The sequence below is a fragment of the Staurois parvus genome, unplaced genomic scaffold (genome assembly GCF_062004578.1).
Source record: "Staurois parvus isolate SC_StPar_1 unplaced genomic scaffold, SC_StPar_1.0 ptg000226l, whole genome shotgun sequence".
Classification (NCBI taxonomy): domain Eukaryota; kingdom Metazoa; phylum Chordata; class Amphibia; order Anura; family Ranidae; genus Staurois; species Staurois parvus.
This window is the reverse complement of record NW_028318022.1, coordinates 3,459,909-3,481,131: the sequence shown is the minus strand read 5'-3', so window position 1 is coordinate 3,481,131 and position 21,223 is coordinate 3,459,909. Positions and strand designations below refer to the sequence as shown.

General features: G+C 41.8%; 2 protein-coding genes across 2 annotated transcripts in view; one reads left to right on the top strand and one right to left on the bottom strand.

Moving 5' to 3' along the window:
* CSMD1 (CUB and Sushi multiple domains 1) overlaps window positions 1–21,223 on the bottom strand; it is a 2,075,474-nt gene that overhangs the window by 991,761 nt on the left and 1,062,490 nt on the right. The gene's annotated exons all lie outside the window — the stretch shown is intronic.
* On the top strand, window positions 15,533–17,310 carry LOC149460540 (uncharacterized). Its single transcript, XM_089679518.1, has one exon. The coding sequence runs from the start codon at window positions 15,615–15,617 to the stop codon at window positions 16,806–16,808; it is 1,194 nt and encodes a 397-aa protein (XP_089535644.1). The 5' UTR covers window positions 15,533–15,614; the 3' UTR covers window positions 16,809–17,310.

The following is a 21,223-nucleotide window of genomic DNA, read 5'->3' as shown; positions in this document are numbered from 1 at the left end:
ACCCCATGAGATGCCCCGGTACCTTTTTCATAGGCTTTTTTGAGTTTGGGCAAGAACACAGGGGCCCCATGATCCCCTATTGCCCGGGGGCCCCATGAGTTGTCAGTCCACCCCTGATGGTAGCATTATATTACTCTGGTCACAATGTTTTATAAAAAAAAAAAAAAATTCTGAAAAACAATTTAATACAAACAATGAAAAAAAAGAAAAAAAGATTATTTTTTTCATACTGTCATCAGTAAGTGTGCATCATCACCATCACACTAGTTAAATGATGAGGCTGTACTACACTGATGACAGTATGGTGAAAATTTTTTTTTTTTCATTTCTTTATTTTCCAAAAAATTATGACAAAGCTTACAACTTCAAAAACTTGTCATACCTCTTACTAATTACCGCAGACTTCTTTCCAAAAAGGAGTAATTTGGGGGATATCTGTACTGTCCTGACATTTTTGGGCCTCAAGAAATTAGATAGGCCATCAGTACATCATGACTGCTCTATTTTCAGATATATACTATAGTTTGTGAACACTATAACGTTCCTACAGGCTAAATATTATACATTAATTTGAGTTATTTTCAGAAATGTAGCAGTATATGTTTTGGCTTAAATTTATTTACAAAATTTTACAACACAAACGTTTTCTTTTCCAAAAATTTTGGTCTTTTTCACTTATTTAACAAAAAATAAAAAACCCAGTGGTGATTAAATACCGCCAAAAGAAAACTCTAGTTGTATGAACAAAATGATAAAAATTTAGTTTGGGTATATTATTGCATGATTGCATAATTTAAACTGTGAGAGTACTGAAAGCTGAAAATTGGACTGGGCAGGAAGGGGGTAAAAGAGCCTGGTATTGAAGTTGTTAACATAGAGTTTTATTATAACTTATCTGACCTTGTCCATCTGTTAGATTTGATTTGCATCTGTCTGGTTTGATTTGCATAAACAAACTTTTTGAGTGTTAAAATAGAACAGAATATATAGGCCTAATGCCCATATCTGCTCTACCTTGGATATCACCTCTAATATGACCCTCCTCCTCAATGTTATCAGTATTTATACCTGTTGCTTTGAAAACATGGAATGTATTTTGTAACTATCATATTCTATGACCAATGGCTCCTTAAATCCTGTACTAGCGAATTTGCAAATCTGTCTCCTTTTTGCACTGGCGAATGTCCAACTCCTCTTATACGGCTCGATTTCTTCAGGGAGGGTTTTACAACCACTTTCTCCATTATTTTGTTCATTAACAATGCAAGAGGAGCATGGTGGCACTACCTTCAATTAAAACATTTTGTTAATTGTATCACTAGTAATAGGCAATTGAACTGTCCACTTACATTATTTGAACTGTCCAAATTATTATTATAATATTATAATTATACAGGATTTATATAGTGCCAACAGTTTGCTCAGCACTTTACAATATAAAGGGAGACAATACAGCAAGGATACACTATAATAGGGTTAGGAGGGCCCTGCTTCTGGGCGCTTACAATATAATAGGGAGGGGCTGGTGGAACAAAAGGTAATAACTGCAGGGGATGAACTGATGGGAGAAATAAAATATTTGGTTATTAGCTGAAGGCAGGATAAGCTTCCCTGAAAAAATATGTTTTTAGGAGGGGATAGTCAGACAGATTAGGGTAGGGAGTTAGAGAGGATGGGAGAGGCTCTGGAGAAGTCGTGGATATGAGCATGAGAGGATGAGACCAGGGAGCTAGAGAGCAGGAGGTCTTGGGAGGAGCAGAGAGGATGGTGTGGGTGATATTTGGAGACAAGATTGGTGGTGCAGTTAGGGGATGAGTTGTAAATGGTCTTATAGGTTATTGCTAATGTTTTGCATTTTTATTCATTGGGCAATGGGAAACCAGTGGAGGGATTGGCAGAGAGGGATGGCAGATATGGAATGGTTGTTACGGTGGATGAGTCTGGCAGCAGCATTCATGATAGACTGAAGAAGGAATAGCCTGCAATTAGGTAGGCCAATGAGGAGGGAGTTACAATAGTCAAGGAAAGAGATAAAAAGGGAGTGAATAGGTTGCTTAGTGGTTTCAATGGTTAAAAAGGGGCATATTTTGGAGATGTTACAGAGGTTAAGTATACAAGACAGTGATTGGATTTAGTACTGAAAGGACAGATCAGAGTCCAGTTTTACAGATAGCACCCTGGCATGAAGGGAGGGACTGATGGTTATATTATTGATCTTGATGAAGAAGTCAGGGGAGGGGGCACAGGCTGGAGGGAATAATATGAGCTCAGTTTTAGAAGGATTGAGTTTGAGGACATTCATGATGCTATGTCAGTTAGTACATTAGTAATGCGAGATGAGACGGAAGGACTGAGGTCAGGAGTAGAGAAGTAGATTTGTGTGTCATCAGTATAGAGATGGTACTAGAAGCCAAGGGAGGAGGTGTAGATGGAGAAGAGAAGGAGTCCGAGGACAGAACCTTGGGGGACCCCTACAGAAAGAGGAAGTGGAGAGGAGGAGACAGAGTCATAGGTAAAACTGGAGGAGCAGTGTGATATGTAGGAGGAGAACCAGGGGAGAGCAGAGTCTCACAGGCCAAGAGAGTGGAGTTTTATGAGGAGGAGGGGATGGTCTACAATATCAAAGGCCGAAGAGAGGTGTAGTAGTAAGTGTATGGAGTAGTGGCCATTGGTTTTAGCCGTTAGAAAATCATTAGTGAGTTTTAGTACGGCAGTTTCAGTGGAGTGGAGTGAGCAAGAGCCAGACTGTAAGGAGTCAAGAAGGTTGTTGTCAGGGAGGTAGGAGCTCAGGCGATTATAGACTAAGAGTTCTAAAAATTCAGAGGTAAACGGGAGCAGGGAGATGGGTCTTAAGTTGTTCAGATTGGTGGCATCCAGTGAGGGCTTTTTAAGTATGGGAATGATCTGTGCATGCTTTAGAAGGGAAGGGAAGGCACCAGCAGAGAGGGAGAGATTGAAGATGTGAATGAGGGAGCATAGGATAGAAGAGGAGGGTGACCGTAGTAGTAGTGAGGGGACAGGATCCAGGGGGCAGGTGGTGGGACGGGCTTCTGAGAAACCTTTAGTAACCTTTTCGGTAATAGTAAGGTCAAAAGGAGGAAAGTTTAGTATAATGTATGCTAAGTGGGATAGATGTGCAGTGGAGATACCCCTACGAATTGCATCAATCTTGTTTTTGAAATGACTGGCAATCTCAAGAGCAGTGAGTGAGTTACTGGGTGGAGGTGGAGAATGCAGAGAGTTAAAAGTAGAGAAGAGACGACGAGGATTGGATGACAAAGTATGATTTTTTGGCAGCATAAAGGCAGGAAATGTATTATAAGAAAGCAGATTTATATAGGGTGAATGCTTACTGGGATTTGGTTTTATGCCACAATCGCTCCAGCTCCACTGCATGACTATGTCTGTTAAGATTTCTGGTGCTGTCAGTCTGCCACGGTTGTAATGGTCGGGGCCTAATACTTTGTGTAGTTCAAGGAGCAAGTGAGGCTAGTGTGGATTAAAGTGAAATGTTGTAGACAGAAGTAGCCAGGTCAGGGGAGAGATTCTGTCATAGAGGTGGTCAGTTGCAGAGTGGAAAATAGAAGGGTTAAAGTTGTGACGGTTTCTGCAGGTAATTGTTTGCTGCTTGGAGGGATAGGTGTTTGAAGGAGGAGGACAAAGATGCAAAGATGGGAGAAAACAAGATCTAATGTATTCCCATCAGAGTGAGTGGAGGACTGTGTCCATTGTATTAAGGCAAAAGATGATGTTAGGTTGAAGAACTGGCAGGTAGCTGGGTTGTTCACATTAATTGGAATGTTAAAATCTCCAAGAATGATAGTGGGTATTTCAGAAGAAAGAGAGAGTAGGGTAGCCAAGCAAAGAAGCCATCAAGAAAGCACAACATTTGATGTGAATAATTCTAATCAGCAACTTGTTAGGCTCTGGTCAGAGCTATCTGCATGTTCAGAATAGTCTACTGAACAGTTTTGCTCTAAGCTCACGGGCACTCAAGTGACCATTAGCTTATAGAAGAGGAGCAATGCAAGTCCGAACTGTGCATTAACCTAGCCTGCTGGAAGCAGTGCTGTAGCTCCATATGTCATACAGACCTGGCAGTGAAAGGGTAAAGGTCCAGCCTGGTTGACAAGCATGGCTTCCTCCATGAATACATTTAAAATAAATGTTTGTTTCTGGGTTTAGATATTTTTTAATTTACCCATTTCACCCACTGTATCTAATTAAAAACCCTGTCAAATTAAATGTAGAGGAGATTAAAAGAAGTACTCTGGGTCTCTTAATTTTTACAAAATATTTAGTAAAATGAGTATGGTTTTTGTAGCAGATTACCAAGTGTACATTATTTCCACTGGCCCAGTTTCTTTATTCTTGTAATTGACTTCAGAAAAAAATCTGAAATCTGGAAATCTATGACACTATACGGTATATTAAGGTAATTACACTAATATGCTATAACTGAAAGCTGCATCCGTTTTATATTTTGGTGTAGCTCATTTCTTATTACAGGTTTATACCTTTACTGTATGAGGAATAAGTGGCATTTCATTTTGTGGATGTCAAATTAGTGTCAACACTCAAGGGCTTACATAGACAGAGTCAAATTGTTACCAGATTACCCATTTTGTCATTTACATATTCAGTAGACAGAAGCTAAATGAAGCAGATCTTTATGCAGCACTCACAGATGGTGCTAAATTATCTCTTTATTTATAAATGGGACATAGTCATAAGATACAATTATATATATAGATCTTTCACCCATCAATACATATTTTTATTATACAGAAGGACAAGGGAATTTGGTAAACTTGGTATAAAGTCCATTGTCTCACATTTTAGGTTAAATGCTTTTGCGGCATGAGACTGAACCTTTTTAAACTCATTTACCTGCTTTTCTTTTGTTTACAAAATTGTGCTTCATATGGCATTAAAGTAGGCCGCGTTTGTGAATTGCTTTATCATCATCCATTCAAAGTTGTTCTAAAATGTGGTGCTTGGAAAACATGCAATAAATGTTTTTCATAAATGCACAAAATTACATAAAAGCTATTTGTTTTTAGGCGTATGGGAAGGTATATGTTGGGCATAGTATTATATTACCTATTTCTTGCAGCAGTGTATTTATGCAGGGTTGTGGCATTATCCTCTAGAGCTGGACATAAACATCAGAGAGCAATGGTCCTGATTCACTAAGCTGTATAATCATTTAAGTGAAAAACAAATCACTTAAGACTTGCTAAGATATTGTGAAATAATAAAAAAGTTCAGACCATTTTAGCATACCATAAGCACAAAAGTCCTTGAAAACTGCATTCAGATATTTGCAGATAAATTACAGCAAAGTAAGTACCTGAAATTTTTATAGGTATCTGCCCATTATAACACCCAGAATTGTTGAATTGGAAGAGAGAGGGGCAGCACTAAGCCCATATTTTGTATTGCATGTAGATATAGGTATGTTAATCAGGGCCATATCAAAATGAGCAAAGAGACAAATTCATCATTGTGAAGCTTCTTCTTCACTGTCCAATCTGGGGACAGTCTGCACAAAATCAAAGTATATAAATAAATATATATATATATATATATTTTTTTTTTTTTACACTTCACTTTCTGTACTGGAGAAAGAGAATGGAATGAAATCTATTCAATGAAAAGTGAATAATTGTCATCAGAACAAGTGTCCCTGTAGGAAGATATTTGCACACTTCTTGTTTGGATAACAACTCTAAAATGCTCGATTTCCAATCTCTCTATCACAGTGACAATGGTCACCAAAACAGAGAGGTTTAATCTACCTAGCAGGTACACAGCAAAATATTGTTAGGGGTTCTAACCCTTACCTACTCAATCTAAAACAAAACAAAACAAAAAACGTTTACGTTTTACGCTCACTTTAAGGGACTCACAAATGGTGCTTTGCCTAATTTGAGAGAGGACTTTTTTCTCTAAAAGAATAGGTGCAGGATCTCAACCAGCTCCCACCCAGAGGGAAAGAGCATGTCGCATCAAATGGGGGTTTGGCCAAACTGTAAAGATAAGTGAAGGGTTGAGCAGTGTGCAGTGTGCTACATACAGAGTGCAGAGTTCAAAAGTGTGCTGTTTACAGAGTGAAGAGTTGAAGAGCATGCTACATGAACAGTACAGGGTTCAGAAGTGCACTATGTACAGAATGCAAGGTTAAGAAGTGTGCTATGTACGGAATACAGCATCAAGAAGTGCACAAAGTACAGAATGAAGTGTTCAGAAGTGCGATAAGTACAGAGTTCAAGAGTACACTGCATAGAGAGGGCAGAGTTTAGGATTGAGCTACATACAGAGCGCAGAGTTCAGGAGTGCACTACATACAGAGTGCAGAGTTCATGAGTATGCTAAGTACAGAGTGTATAGTTGAGAAGTGCAATACATACAGAGTCCAGGGTTCAGGAGTGTGCTATGTACAGAGTGAAGAGTTTAGGAGTGTGCTACGTAAAGAGTGCAAGATTCAGGAGTGCACAATGTACAGAATGTAGAGTTCAGTTTTGTGAATTGGCTGATTCTCTTGAATAGATTTAATTTGGTGGGGGTACTGACCATCAAACTCAATATGGGGTATATGTGTCACTAACATGAGGGGGGAGAGATAGTACAGAAGGAAAGTTAATGTTACTTTTATTGAAAATCAGGGCTCTTGCACACAGGTCGCTGTGCCTGTTCAGTGTAATTGCAGCTGAATATTCTCAATCAAGGCAGCTCAAGTGCCATGTACAGCCTGTCATTAATATGAATGGCTGTACACTGCTGTACTCATGTTAATGATAGCATCACTTTATAGAGGAGTACAACAGAGTACAACCATTCATGTCAATGAAATGCTGTAAAATCCACCTGGGCTACCTGGTTTGAGGAAATTCAGGTGCAATGACATTGAATGGACTCAGGCAGTCAGTGTGCAAGATCCCATGCTTGCTTCTACAGTGTGGGAAACAGAGGGTTAACATAATGGCACCAAAGAACAGGTTCCCTTTTTACAATCCATTCAGCTTGTATTGTGACACCAACAATATTTATGTTAAAGATAAGGCAAGCAGTGGGTGGGATGGATAGATGGATGGATGGAACACACAGAGATCCTACATTCTTTTCTTCCGGTCAAAAAGTATCTAAAAGAAACAATTTCTGCTGGCTGAAAGGAATGCATGGAGTCTGTATTTTTCTGTCCTGCTGAGGATATTTACTTAAAGCCTTGATGGTGTCAGAATTAGGGGAGGACTGACAACTCATGGGGCCCCCAGGAAATAAGGGATCATGGAGCCCCTGTCTCCTTGCCCACACTCAAAAAAAGCCTATAAAAGGTACCAGGGGCATTTCATGGGGCCTCCTACTGACCCCAGGCAGTGCCCGAGTGCTTGAATGGTCAGTCCGCCCCTGGTCAGAATACTTCAAGAATGGATTGGACAAAGGATCTTGTCCTTTGGTGCTGTTCTGCTAATTCTTTGTTTCCCACACTATAGAAACGAGCCTGGGATCTCTTTGCTGGCAGAAGCGGTTTCTTTCCTGTTATACCGTGTGTAGGAAAACACAACTGACGTGGATCACTACAGGGGCTTAACAATCTGTCTGCCTCTTGTAGCTTGTCCCCCAATTGCAGACTGTGTACTCTCCTCTCTCAAACCCATCCAGCTGCCGGCAACACCTCCAGTTTGAGCTTAAAAAAAATCAAATAAAGTGAGCTGGGGAAGGGGACAGATATAATTATCTTCCCACTGGCTGAGGAAGTAGAAGAGAGTCTGTATATCAATCTGCTTCTGATATCAGCCTGCTGGGACTAATTGAAGGTCATCTGCTTTTGTAGCCAGAGCAGCTGTATCCCTCAACAGAAAAAAAAGAGTCCCCTACATGACACAGTTAATGAATTCTTCCTGCTATTACATCATTAAAGTTGGTAACACAGGCACAGAAATTAATTTACAATAAAAGCAAATCGAAAATTGAAATATATTATCTGTATACCCTGGGGTGTGATTTTCATGGGAAGCAGTACTTCCCATATCATAATAGTTTAAATCACAATGAAGACTTTTAGGCAATAGAGAGGTAAGTGTTATAAACCAATAACCCAAAATCGAGTTATTATAAATGTGTCAAATATTTATCACAGCTAAAAATATTGAGATATGGTGACAAAAACCCTGTAAATGGCTATCACAGTAATCCTCCTTTGGCATGAAATAAACAATTAAAGTGAATATTGTCTATAAAGTATAGGACAAACAAACGTATAAACACTAGGATAATGTTATACTGCTATTTTTATTAATGGTAAACTTCACTCTTGTATAAAAAAAATCTCCAGGTCAATTCTATACCTGTAAGAATTCCTGTAAACTTTTTTTAAAATAGAATTTAGCTCTGTTGAAATGTAGACAAGCCATTGAATTCTTTCCTCAAACACAAAGAAGTGGAGTGCTGAGCAGGAAGGTCTGAGTGTCAGAAACATGATCAGTCCCAGTGTTATAATCATATTGATACTGCCAAGAAAAAACAGTAAGCCAATAAGAGAAAGTGATCTTTCAGTGATCATTCTGCACACAAAGGGCAAAACTTCCTCTGTATTGCTGCCATTTGTGTAACTTGCAAAGGAGAAATTAGAAATGAATGAATAATGGAAAATATGCTTCACTAGTGACTTTGTGGAATTGAGTCCCTCAGTCACTCTGCCAGGTGTACATGTATCCTAACCTACCAGCATATTTAAGGGACCAACCTACCCAAAACTCATATTTCATGATTTGGTAGATACTGAAAAATTACAAAAAAAACCTAAAACCTCAATACATGTACACTCTCTCATTTTTATCCCTTTAAAAACCAGCATGAATTCTATGCTGGGCTCTGTCAGTACATCTTCCTCTGCTCATCTCTATCTTATGAAGAATGAAAAAGGAACATAAGACCAGGTGATTTTACTGGAAATTACTCAGTTATTCTGATGTACCTCCAATACATATGAAACCAATTGTTCACTTTCCCCAATGCTATGATCAATAAACCCTCAGTCTCAATCACTTTCTTTTTGGCTCCCCTTTCCTCCCCTCCCCTCCATTTTTTATTTCCCTTTCCTACCCCACTATTACTCCTATCCCCACTCTTCCCTTCTTTTTTGTTTTTATTTTGTTTGTAAAAACTTTCTTATTTTGTTTTACTCGAGTGTACCTTTCGGTTATTGACTGAGCTCATTATGTGCAATTTATTGTCATCTGTAGTACACCAAGTTTGTAGTTACCTTGTTTCTGTATTTTGATGCACTCTGTAAAATAAAAACAATTTAAAAAAAGAATAAAAAAGGAAAACTGAAAGCACCAAAAAGGTGAATGGAAACACCATTAGTCTAAGCTGGGCAAAATAAGGCCCCTTTAACATGGGCAATTCGATCTGGTCCATCTGTCAGTTTTTCAGATGGACCTGATCGGATGGTTCCTATGGACCGTCAGGTGTAAATGGACATACAACCTTCTACCTTCAATCTTATCCAATCCACTAAAAAAAAAGAAAAACACGGAAGGGGATCAGTTCCCCTCCATCTAGGAAAATCGCATTGGAGGGCAGGCAGGTGTAAATGGCCAGCTGGTCTGTTCACACCCGACCACTCATAGAACAGAGTCAGCTGTGTCCATTTCCAATCTGCATAAATGGAGCACACAGACAAGTCATCTGTCCACTCTGCTCTACTCTGCTCAGCAGGGAATCAGCATACATGAAAGTGGATTGTGCCCTGTGTGAATGGAGCCTAAGAATCTATTGCTGGCAAATGTTTCCCTTGGAGTCTCCAATCAAGAGGGCGATTAATTACACCAGGGTCTACCTTTAACCCTTTTGATACCTCTGATGTAAGGGTATTTATATACACTAATGCAGTCTGGAGTGTGTATGCACTTGTCAAGATAACGGTCGGCTTTCTGATTGAAATGATTCCACAACCACCAGAAAATGCCACCCCCTCTATTCCCCCACCATGTATCCTGGGCTCAGAGAGTGTTTCATCAATTCCGGTGTCAAAGCTGTCAGTTCTGGGCTGGTGTGGTCAGGAAATCAGTTAATCAAGCATTATCTGTATTTGATTAGCTGCAATAGACTGCACAGGAGACATTAGGGGGTTGATTAACCAAAGGCAAATAGACAGTTCACATTGCTAGGAAAATTACTTTTTGAAAGGGAATTTTCCCTAGATCTTAGTGAATGAGGTGAAGCTCTGCTGGCTTCCATCATCTAATCATGTGGAAGTAATTTTCTCCCTTGTATGTGATTGGGTGAATGCAACTTCCCTTGCAAAGTAAACAGCCTATTTTCCTTTAGTAAAACAACACCTAGGGGGTCTAATTGACCCCATATGTGCAATTAAAGAGAACCTGTGACTTCATACATGCTATCACAGATGGGGGGGTTTTCAGCCCTCCATGTAATAGTAATAAAGTTAAGTAGAAAAAAGTTAAAAAAATAAAGTACCACATAATCACAAAATAATTTTAAAGCCCACCATCCCCACATATACACGTATACAAATGCAAATGTTAGTTTTAGGTGTACCTACATATGAAAATGACAATTGAGGTAATATTAAGTATTGATGCACATGCTGGAGTGAGAGCAATAATGCTAAGGCCATCAGTTATGTTTAACTCTTATCTGTTTAAAGTGGTTGTAAACGCAGAGGGTTTTTTTTTACCTGAATGTATTCTCTGCAATAAGGTAAAAAAACGATCTGAAAGCAGCAAACCCCAAGCCCCCAACCCCCCCTCCAGCTCCCCCTTATATTTACCTGAGCCCAATCTTGATCCAGCAATGTGCACAAGAGAAGAGGCTCTCTCACCTTTCTCCCTCCAATCACAGCCATTGAGGAAGGAGCAGGGGTGGGTGTGAGCCATGCTGTTGGTGTTTTATGGAAACACAGAGCTGGCTTGGGAGTGAGCATGCACAAGTGTCCCCATAATAAGCCATGGTGGGGGAGGGGCCAGGGGTGCTTACTAGGACCAGAGAAGAGGAGGATTGGGGCTGTTCTGTGCAAAACCACTGCACAGATCAGATAAGTATGGCATGTTTATCACTTTTAAAAAATAAAATGTTATTCTTTACAATCACATTAACTCTAAACAGAAAACTTGGAAGGGCTTTTAAAGCATTCCTATGAACTATTTTAGGTACTAAAGTTTGCTTGCATTTTACAGGTATGTACACATTTAGGGCTTGGGGTTTTTGGTTTATATTTACTTGACACAATCTTTTATATTTTAGCAAAAAATGGGTTATATATTGCGTTTGTGTGCACCAAAATTCACTGTATTATATTTTTTTTCACTGAAAATATGGCTTTGATAAACCATTGCCCTAATGTTGCACAACATAAAAATTGCAATTATGATCATTTTATTCTCAGGGTCTCTTTTCAGAAAATATATAATGTCTGAGAGATTTAACTAATCTCTAAGTCTAAAATGTATATTATAATATGTTATAAATATGCAAAAATGGTTCTGGCATCAAAAGGGTTACCTAAAATATTTGTTTTGGGTAAAAAAAAATCCTCTCGGTGATACCCTATATGTCTGACTGCAATATGGTGACTTCAAAGCTTTAGGTCCTCTGCCCCATCCCTCATCTCTAGGAGCAACCCCCTTACCATTGTTTGTAAATTAGTATTCACACCATTTTTCACCTGCCTTCTGGCTGGTTATGTGGGGGTCATGCAAGGACACAGTTCTCTTTTTTCTTCTCCAGTAATGGACAGTCCTCAGTTTTTCAGAGAACAGAGCTCTTTTAGTGAGCACAGGCCATTGCGATGAGGTACCCACAGAGAGTATGCCCATGGTGTCCTGGGCTCTTGGTAAGAGGGTGGCAGTGCTGAATGAAGTGACAAGTCTATGGGAGACAGTACTGCGACAATAAGTACTGAACCTCAATGTTAAATATTTTAAACACCTTGTCTACTTAATTTTTAATGAAAACATTGAATTTTGACCCACTTAGAAAAGCCCTATTATGGATGTAATTACTGTTTATGCATCTGATCCCTAGATGTGTGATTTTAAATACACAGCAGAGGATTCAGGTAATGTTACTTTGTTTTGGCTTATTAAGGAAAATGAAAATCAATAAACAACTGCTAAAACTATGTGTAATTATTGCATCTATGTCACAGGAGCTTATTCCAGAGTATGATGTGCTGTTTTATTTAGTCTCAATCTAATTAGGTGCTAAACACATGCATAAAATATCAATATTCAGGGAAGTCTCAAAGAAATATGTCAGCATTTAAGAGATATTCCCCTTCACATAACAAACGAATGAAGCTAATGAGTCCTAGTCATTGTCATTTTATTCAGCTTTATTTATTACACTCCAGGCAATAAGGAGTAGAAGAAAAAATGCTTTCTTTTAAAATTCATCTGCATGTCATGTATACTCTCCTCTTGCCAGTGTTGTATCATTCAACTGGTAATTTACATTCTCCTCACCTCCTCAAGAACTCTCAAGAATTGGTACATGCTGCAGCTGCTGGGTCAGATGTGTGCTGTTTCTTGTAGCATGCTGAGAATAGGAATTATTACTTTTTCATTAAAGTTTCATACAACATGGCATTAAAGGTTGTTTTATACCTCATTCTCAGCAATGCAGTTAGCTCTAAACAAATGTCTTAATTCAAATAAAACAATTTCATAATTTATAATTAAAGCCTGTCATTATGCAAATAACACTGCAAATACTTTCCCTGCAAATTCTTCACCTGCAAATTCTTCACTCCGTATGATTACAAATGAAAATATTCTTATACAGAAATGTGACAATATCTAGGGCAGGGCAACACAAGCAGCGGCATGGTACATGTGAAAGACAGGGGATGCAATATTGCTTTGGCAAGGTAATACAATAATCAAGCATGCTTTTCGGTCCATCCATGATGCTGACAGTGACTCAAGTTTTTATAATTGTTACATATTTTACAGGTTTACATGTACAAGAAGCATGTACATGTAATGATTCAAATTGTATGTGATCTTTACGCGGATTATTTAATTTCTGTGCTGAAATCTATCTTAGTGCAAGCTATCTTAATTACTCCTCCAATGAATATGGAAAAATAAACTTTCGTGGTTGGAAGCATGGTGTTGGTTAAGAGGTGCTGCTAAGACTTTCTTTTTTATTATATTAGTCATGGAATTGTTATTGGATATATTGTCTTGGGTGTGCTTTGCATGCTACTTTATTAGGTACTGACCTAAAAGGTCCCCACCTGCCCTCACTGATGTCTTCCTGGACCATTGCCCTGAGTGGGTTTTGGACAGTTGAATGTCTGTCCAGAACTCAGGATAAGGACAAATGATGACACTAAAGCTATACTACTTTAGTATCTGAGTGTGGCATGGTGTTTCAGAAGCTGAGATCAGCAAAAGTAGGCTCCTCTGATCCAATAAAGTTTTGACCTTGCACCTCCCAATGTAAATTCTTTATACAGCTTGTTTTAAAACATAATAGACCAATAAAGGGGTCATAAGAACATATTTTCAAAATGCGTGATGTATGTCTTTTCCTCAGTTGTGTCCCAGTTTAGACACAACAGCAATGCTATGCTGATTTAAGAGCAGTAATTGTGACTTTGAAGGGTGTGTGTCAAACTGCCGGGCAGAGTCACAGGGCAGCAGTCATCATCCTTCATCTGCTGCAGTGATTTAAGCTTTTGGGCTAGCCCTGGGACTCAATTAACTCCTTCCCACTGACAGTACAAAGATATGCAACCTCACGTAAGTGGTTCTTTATCCATGAGGCAACATATATGTGTACCTCTCTTTGTGTTGGGAGTGCTCTGCACAGCGCATTCCCAGCAAAAATACTAAGCTTTCACTGAGAGCCCCCAGTCTTGTACTAATGATCAGGACTCGGATTCCTGGTTCTTGGCCATCTGATCGCTGTGATAGCCTATGGTTGTCTATCATAGGGTCGGGCTGCACAGTAACTGATGTCTGTGTTTTCTTTCTCTTCTGATTGGATATAAAGATACCTTGTATCTTTCTCTTCTTGCAGGAAAGAAAGATGTAAATAAACAAGAATTACATTTTTTTTTAAAAGTTACATAAACACTTGATCTAGGTCAGTGCTAGCATTAGTGTTAGGGTCAAGGCAAGGGTCAAGGTCAAAGATTAGGGTCAACAGTTGGATACAAAGGTCAGGGTCAGTATATTTTGAACAGGATTTTTCAGAAAAAGCATTTTTCAAATTAGTATCCATGTCAGTTAGTGCCAGTGTAAGTGTGTTTTAGGTAGGATAAAAAAAGCAAAAAGTGCACCATTGTTTCTGGGCCCTACTATGGGTACAAACAACTAAAATACATGTAAGTGGTAAACGAAGACATACAGAAAGTTACATTTTCTGCAAACTGTGGTGGTGAGGTCCCAGACTACCTTTCCATTTCTTCACATAGCAGATTCCCCTAAAACTAAATGGAACAGTTTTCGATTAACACTGTTGTAAGGTATTAATTTAAATGGATTGAATAAGAAAGGGTTACTTAAACGGTAGTTTATAGGCTATTATTAGTATCCTTGTTGGAAGCATCTTTTGCATGATATATAATTTCCTTTTAAAGTGCAGCATAGCACCTCAACAACTGCATAGTGAACAGGCCAGAACAATCTTATGATTAGTGAATACTAACATCACCATTGTTTGCTAATTAAGCATTAGAAATACTTTAGAGTTGGTTCACAACTTTCCCTATGATGCATTGCATAAATGTCTGCTAATTCGCATTTCTTCATGCCTTAACATGTTGTTTTTTATGCATTAACGCATGCTGGTTAGACAACCTTTTCAGAATAAATGGGCTAGAAGATCACTTCAATGTCCTAGAAAAGTGGATATGCACCTATTCTGGCAATTCACAAAACTGTGATGCACGTTAGTGCATTGCTGCATCCTGAACAGCGTTGTAACATGTCTGTTTGAAAGGTGCATTGCAAGAACACAAGTAATGTGCATTCCCATAGTACGAAATCTGAACCAAGTCTAACACAAGTCCTTATTTTCCTGTGTAGCTATAAGCATTGTGGATAAATCCATCAAAATTACCAATAAAGACACTGAAACTCTTTTCCCCTTTGCTTTTATGGAGAACAAAGTTTTTGCAGGTGGCCACTCATCTAATGTAAACAAATATCAGGTGCTTCTAAGCTGCAAGAAATAGATGACCCAAATTTCGAGTCTCCAGTGTGATCTTTGAGGATGTTTGAGAAAAAGTGACTTCACAGTTCACAAAGCTTGAGAGGTCAGTAGTGTCTTGTTTTAAAGTCTGTTTACTACTTGTTAAGAATAAATAAAAAGTTACATGACCAAAGTTTCATAACAGATGTGTATTAAAAGTTTTTTAATCCCAAAAGCTTATGTTGTTGCACATGTTCCTTCAAGGTCAAAAAGTCAAATCTATTTTTTTAGATTTCCTGCTTTCAAATATATAATAATTGATGAGTCGGGGGGCGTGGCTTGGCGCCGAGCGGAATGGCCGCATAGTACAGGAGCTCCCGCCGGCCGGATCGGTTTGCCAGACAGCGCGGTTGGGAGGGGTAAGATAGTCCCCTCTCATCATGGGGAAACACGACCGGACGCTCTCCGGCACCCGATCGCGATCCCCAAGGGGCCACAAGCCAGCTGGGAGACACATTAAGGAGCTCTTTAGCTCCCAGGCTCAGAGAGCAGGGCCGCAGCCACCTCCCTCTCTCTCTCAATCCCCCTCTCCCCCTCCCTCTGCAGCCTCAGCCTCAGCCTCTGACACAGGCTGCTCTTCCTGCATGGCTATGCAGGCTGGAAATGACACAGTGCCACAGCATGATCTCTCTCCTGCCACACAGTCCTTGTCCCTAAAAGATTTACATGCTGTGGCCACTGATATAAAGGCTTCTCTGGCTACTACCCTGACCACTGCCCTACATGATTTAAGGGAAGACATCCGCGCAATGGGCTCAAGACTGGCTCAGGTAGAAACGGTCTCCAGTAGCAACAAGAATGCTATACTCCACTTACAGAGACAGTCAGGGGCCCACACTGCGACTATCAGAGAGTTCTACAGGCAGATTGAAGACTTGGATAACCGTGGCCGTAGACATAACATTAGACTCCGCGGTGTACCAGAATCCGTGGAAAACCCTGATATACCTAAGGCGGTGACAACCATCTTTAACGACCTTCTGGGTCGCCCGCCGGCGACCCCTATTGAGATCGAGCGTGCACACAGAGCAAGTCGGCCCAGGGGGAGCGATGTGGATCCACCCAGAGATATCATTTGCTGCATTGTTAACTTCCCGCTCAAGGAAGATATACTTCGATGCGCTAGGATCAGAAGGCATCTGTCATACGAAGGAGCGGATATACAACTGTACCAGGATTTATCCAGCATGACCCTACAACAAAGGCGCGCTTTGAGGCCACTACTGGAGTCGCTCCGTTCCCATAATATTCTATACAGATGGAGATTTCCGTTTTGCCTTTCAGCTCGGGTTGGCGACCACACATATGACTTGCGAATACCGGAAGATCTACCATCTTTTTGCTCGTCACTGAATATCCCATTGATCGACCTGCCTGATTGGCAGGGGTCTCTGAGAGGGCTTCCGACACTGACCCCAGATTCAGCAGATGGTGCAATGGACTGGCAGGGCCACTCCCTTCGTAGAAGACGGACTGTCCCTTCGACTCCTCCAAGACCTCCCATTGGAGGCGCGGTGGCCGCTTCTAGCCCATCGGCCTCCCCCGCGCACAGAAAGCAACGGCACGAGCCTTAAACGGCTCCCGCTCCCCTTCCATCGGGCCACTTCTGTGTAATTTTTTTCAGCTGCCTGTGGTTCATTATATTTCTTCTGTTGTTCCCATGGCCTTCCCTAAGGAACTCCGAATGCCTCCTCTCTCACAACCTGTTTTGCGCTGGACCCCCTTCCCAGTTGACACGTCATTTTTTAGCTCTTTGGGGAATCTATGCCTCTGGACTCTGACCAGCACCCACTAAGGGAAAGACGCCCTGCGGGTGTCTCCACTGTACCCCTGCCTCATTGGTTCTAGAACCTGCTGCGAGTGATAATCGGTTGCTCCGGTGTGGATTTCTTGCTCGCCCGCTACTGCTGAGATTTGGCTCCCTGGATCCCCCAGCTGAACTTCTGTCCCCTCCTCACCTGGAACCCGCCCAGTGAACTGTTCGCTCCAGTATCCGCCTTAGTGGTCAGCTTCCGGATTGTCCGCCCACCTTTTGCCGCATCCTCTTCGTACCCGAGGGTCCTCATCATGCCTCAACGTCTGACGCTCTGTTATCTTTGAAGAAGCTCCCAGCTGAACTCAGCCTCTCCCTGGCGTTCTGTGATCGGCTATGCCCAGTTGATTTCTTCAGTGCTGGCGCAAGAGGGCTGAGTATTTTATGCACTGTATTTGGGTCTGTGGAGGTGGGCGGGTGGCGGGATGGGGGGTGGGTTTGTGGTTGGGTGTGGTGGGGGGAGTTTGTGGGGTGGTTCCTGGGGTTAAAGCTTCTTCCCTGTGGTTGGATGACTGAGCATCCCCTTCCCTGCTTCCTATAGGGTTGTCCCGCCTGGCCTTGCCTTCTTCTCATTGGGTTATTCCTGTTTCCTGCTCTTGCTGTCAAGCGGCTTCTAGGGATAATAGCTTGGGCGGGGTCCCCTTGAGGTTCATTTCCCCTTTGCTCTAAGGATCTTAGTGGCCGTGCGGTTGTGGGGGAGGTGATGCTCGTCCCTTTTGTGATGATGGGGGCATTGATTATATTTCTTATAAACATTTGCAGTATAGGATCATTGTTTTGTTTAGTATCGGCTTCACTGGTGTTGACCCTGGGATGTTTAGTCTGTATTTGCTAACCATGTGGGGTTCCATTGTGTTTCTCATTGTTAATGCCTGATTTTCGTTTGTTTTGCCTCTGCTAACCCGTTGATAACTTTGTTTTTTGTTAAGGAGATGCTTGCAATACTCGTCTTGGCCCTACACTCTTCTACATTTGTCTTCCCTCGTTTTGGGCCTTGCGACCGTCTCCACATTCTCCAACCCTTCCCTTATATATGGGTTCTGGAGTTAACCAGACACTCGGGCTTGGACAGCGTGGAGACGGTTTCTTGACCTGATTTATGCCTCTCCGAATTTATTCGTGTGCCAGCCTGCGCTTTAGTGCCCCACACTTGACTTACACTTTGCCACCTCATGGAGTTGGTATGCGACCCTTCCTACGCGCGTTTTTTCTAGAACCTCCTAAACCTTCTGTCACTACCGACCTCCTCCCGCCTCTTCACATATTTTCTCACCTGATTCCATATTTTGGCGTGACCACCGGCCGGCGGTGGCGTTTCTTCTCGGTTCGGCGTCCTCCTCGTTCCCCACACAGTGGGCTCTGTGAGCTCCTACTGATCGTCTATACGGCGCGTTTTACTATATAGTTTGTTTCCATTTCTTGCTTCTCTTTCTTCTCTTTCTCTTTCCACCTCCTGCTTACTTTCTTTTCTAGTTATCTTCCCCCCTCCTTTTTTTTTTTTTCTTTTCTTCTCATAGGGAACAGCGGGTCTCTTCCCCAAGCCGTTTAGTTTTTCCACTTTTTCTTCTTATTCTCCCCCCCCCCTTTTTTTTTTTTTTTTTTTTTTTTTTTTTCTCTTCCCTTTCCCCTCATCCCTAGTGCATTTTACTGACGGGTTACCATGTCGGCCTCCACCCCAGTCTCAGGATCATTGTCCTTGAAATGCCTTTCACTCAATGCCAAGGGCCTGAACGTGCCCAAGAAGCGTTCCATGTTGCTCTCCTACGTGCGTAAGCAAAAAGCGGATGTGGTCTTTCTCCAAGAGACGCACTTTCGCCAGGATTCTATACCCAAACTTTTCAATTTCCATTTCCCTACAGTTATCCATGCTGCTAACCCTCTAGCCAAATCAAAGGGTGTTGCCATCTTATTCGCTAAACATTGTCCTTTCTCAGTGTCGGACTCCCTTGTTGATCCGGAAGGCAGATACTTGTTTGTAAAGGGTTTTTGTGCTAAGCGACCTGTTACACTGGCCAATGTATATGCTCCTAACACCAAGCAGGTTTCTTTCATGCGCTCAATTACCACCGCCCTGGCTGGGTTCCAATCCGGAATGTTGATTTTAGGGGGCGACTTGAATGTCCCACTTAGCCCGCTGTTAGACTCCTCTTCAGGTAGCTCCTTTCTGCCGTTCAAGGCCCTTAAGCAAATACGCACACAACTACAACATCTACAATTGCATGACTCCTGGAGAACCCTTCACCCTTCGGTGAAAGACTACACATTTTACTCTGCTCCCCATAATAAATACTCCAGGATAGATTATTTCTTCCTGTCGCAATCGGATCTCCCACTCCTCCATGCTGCTTCGATAGAACCTATGGTTCTTTCAGACCATCACCCCATCACCATGATCTTGCGGTTCCCTGATGTGTTCATTCGCTCGAAATTTTGGCGCCTGGATGCTTCCCTTCTTGCAGATCCCGCTATTTTACAGGAGATACGCTCCAATCTGATGGAATATTTTTCCCTAAATTCCTCTCCTGATATCTCCCCCCTTACGCTGTGGGAAGCCCACAAGTGTGTTATCCGTGGCTTCCTCATTGCAGCGGCGGCAAAGCGCAAAAGAGATCGACAAGAACATTTGAAATTCCTCACGGGCAGGATACACTCCTTGGAGAGGGCGCATAAACGGTCTCTGGCCGCGTCGACCTTATCTGAACTAACGAGTCTACGCTCACAACTTCTTACTGAACTGGGTAGGGTGGTTAAGAAACGATTCATTCTTTCACAAAAGCTGTATTATGAATTTGCTAATAAGAGTGGGAAGTTTCTCGCCAGAGCTCTCCGTGAACAAAGATCCAGCATGACGGTGCACAGAATTAGGGGTTCTGATGGCACTATGGCCACATCTAACCCTGACATTGCCACCCACTTCGAACAATTTTACACTTCCTTATATAATCTCCCTCCGGAACATCCCCCTCTGCCCACTGACAATTCCAGGGCCTCCCTGATTTCCGAGTTTCTCCGCTGTCACGGCCCGGCGGCCCTCTCGGAGGACTTGGCTGCATCGTTGGAAACAGACCTGACACTGAATGAGGTGCAGTGTGCTTTGCAACGGATGAAACCGGGTAAGAGTCCGGGCCCGGACGGCTTTTCGGCGGCCTATTACAAATCTTTCCTTGACATCCTGGGTACCCCTTTCCTATCGGCATTCAACACTTTCTCTCAAGACCCTCCACCTCAAAATCGCCTTCTGGAAGCCCATATCACAGTTATTCCTAAAGGTGACAAAGATGCCACACAGGTTTCTAATTATAGACCCATCTCCCTGCTGAATGTGGACATTAAAATCTTTGCGAAAATCCTTGCCAATCGACTTCTTCCTCTGCTCCCCTCCTTGATCCATTTGGACCAAGTTGGATTTATCCCGGGTAGGGAGGCCAGGGATAATACCATTAAGGCCCTCAACCTCCAACATTGGCTCTGTAAATCTAACTTTCCCGGTTTCTTCCTTTCCCTGGATGCGGAGAAGGCCTTTGATAGGATCGCCTGGGACTATCTGCAGGAGTCTTTGGTGCAATTGGGTCTGGGTGAGAAGATGCTCAATTTTATAATGACCCTGTATTCAGGCCCTACTGCGCGTGTCCGGGTCAATGGCCATTTGTCAAACTCTTTTCCTTTGGGCAACGGTACGCGTCAGGGTTGCCCCCTTTCTCCACTCTTGTTCGTCCTTTCCTTGGAGCCCCTTCTACGGAAGTTGCGCTCTAACCCCGACATCAAAGGAATTGCGGTCTCGGATAAGGAATATAAGCTTGCGGCTTACGCGGACGATATTCTTCTTTTCCTTGCCGAACCGCATATTACTCTGCCAAATTTACTAAAGGACTTTGCATTTTTTCGTTATTTGTCGAACTTTAAGATTAACTTTTCCAAGTCTTTCGCTCTCAACATCACCTTGCCTTCGGAAGTAGTTGCTGATTGTGAGTCGCGTTTCCCGTTTCATTGGGAAGGGGACTCACTTTCTTATTTAGGTGTGCAGCTTACCCGCAACCCTGACGATTTATATGCTAAGAACTTTTTACCCACTCTTCGTTCTCTCCAAGGGGATCTGAATAAATGGCACCGTCCTTGCTTTTCGTGGTTCGGAAGAGCTGCGATAATTAAAATGAACATCCTTCCTCGCCTTCTCTA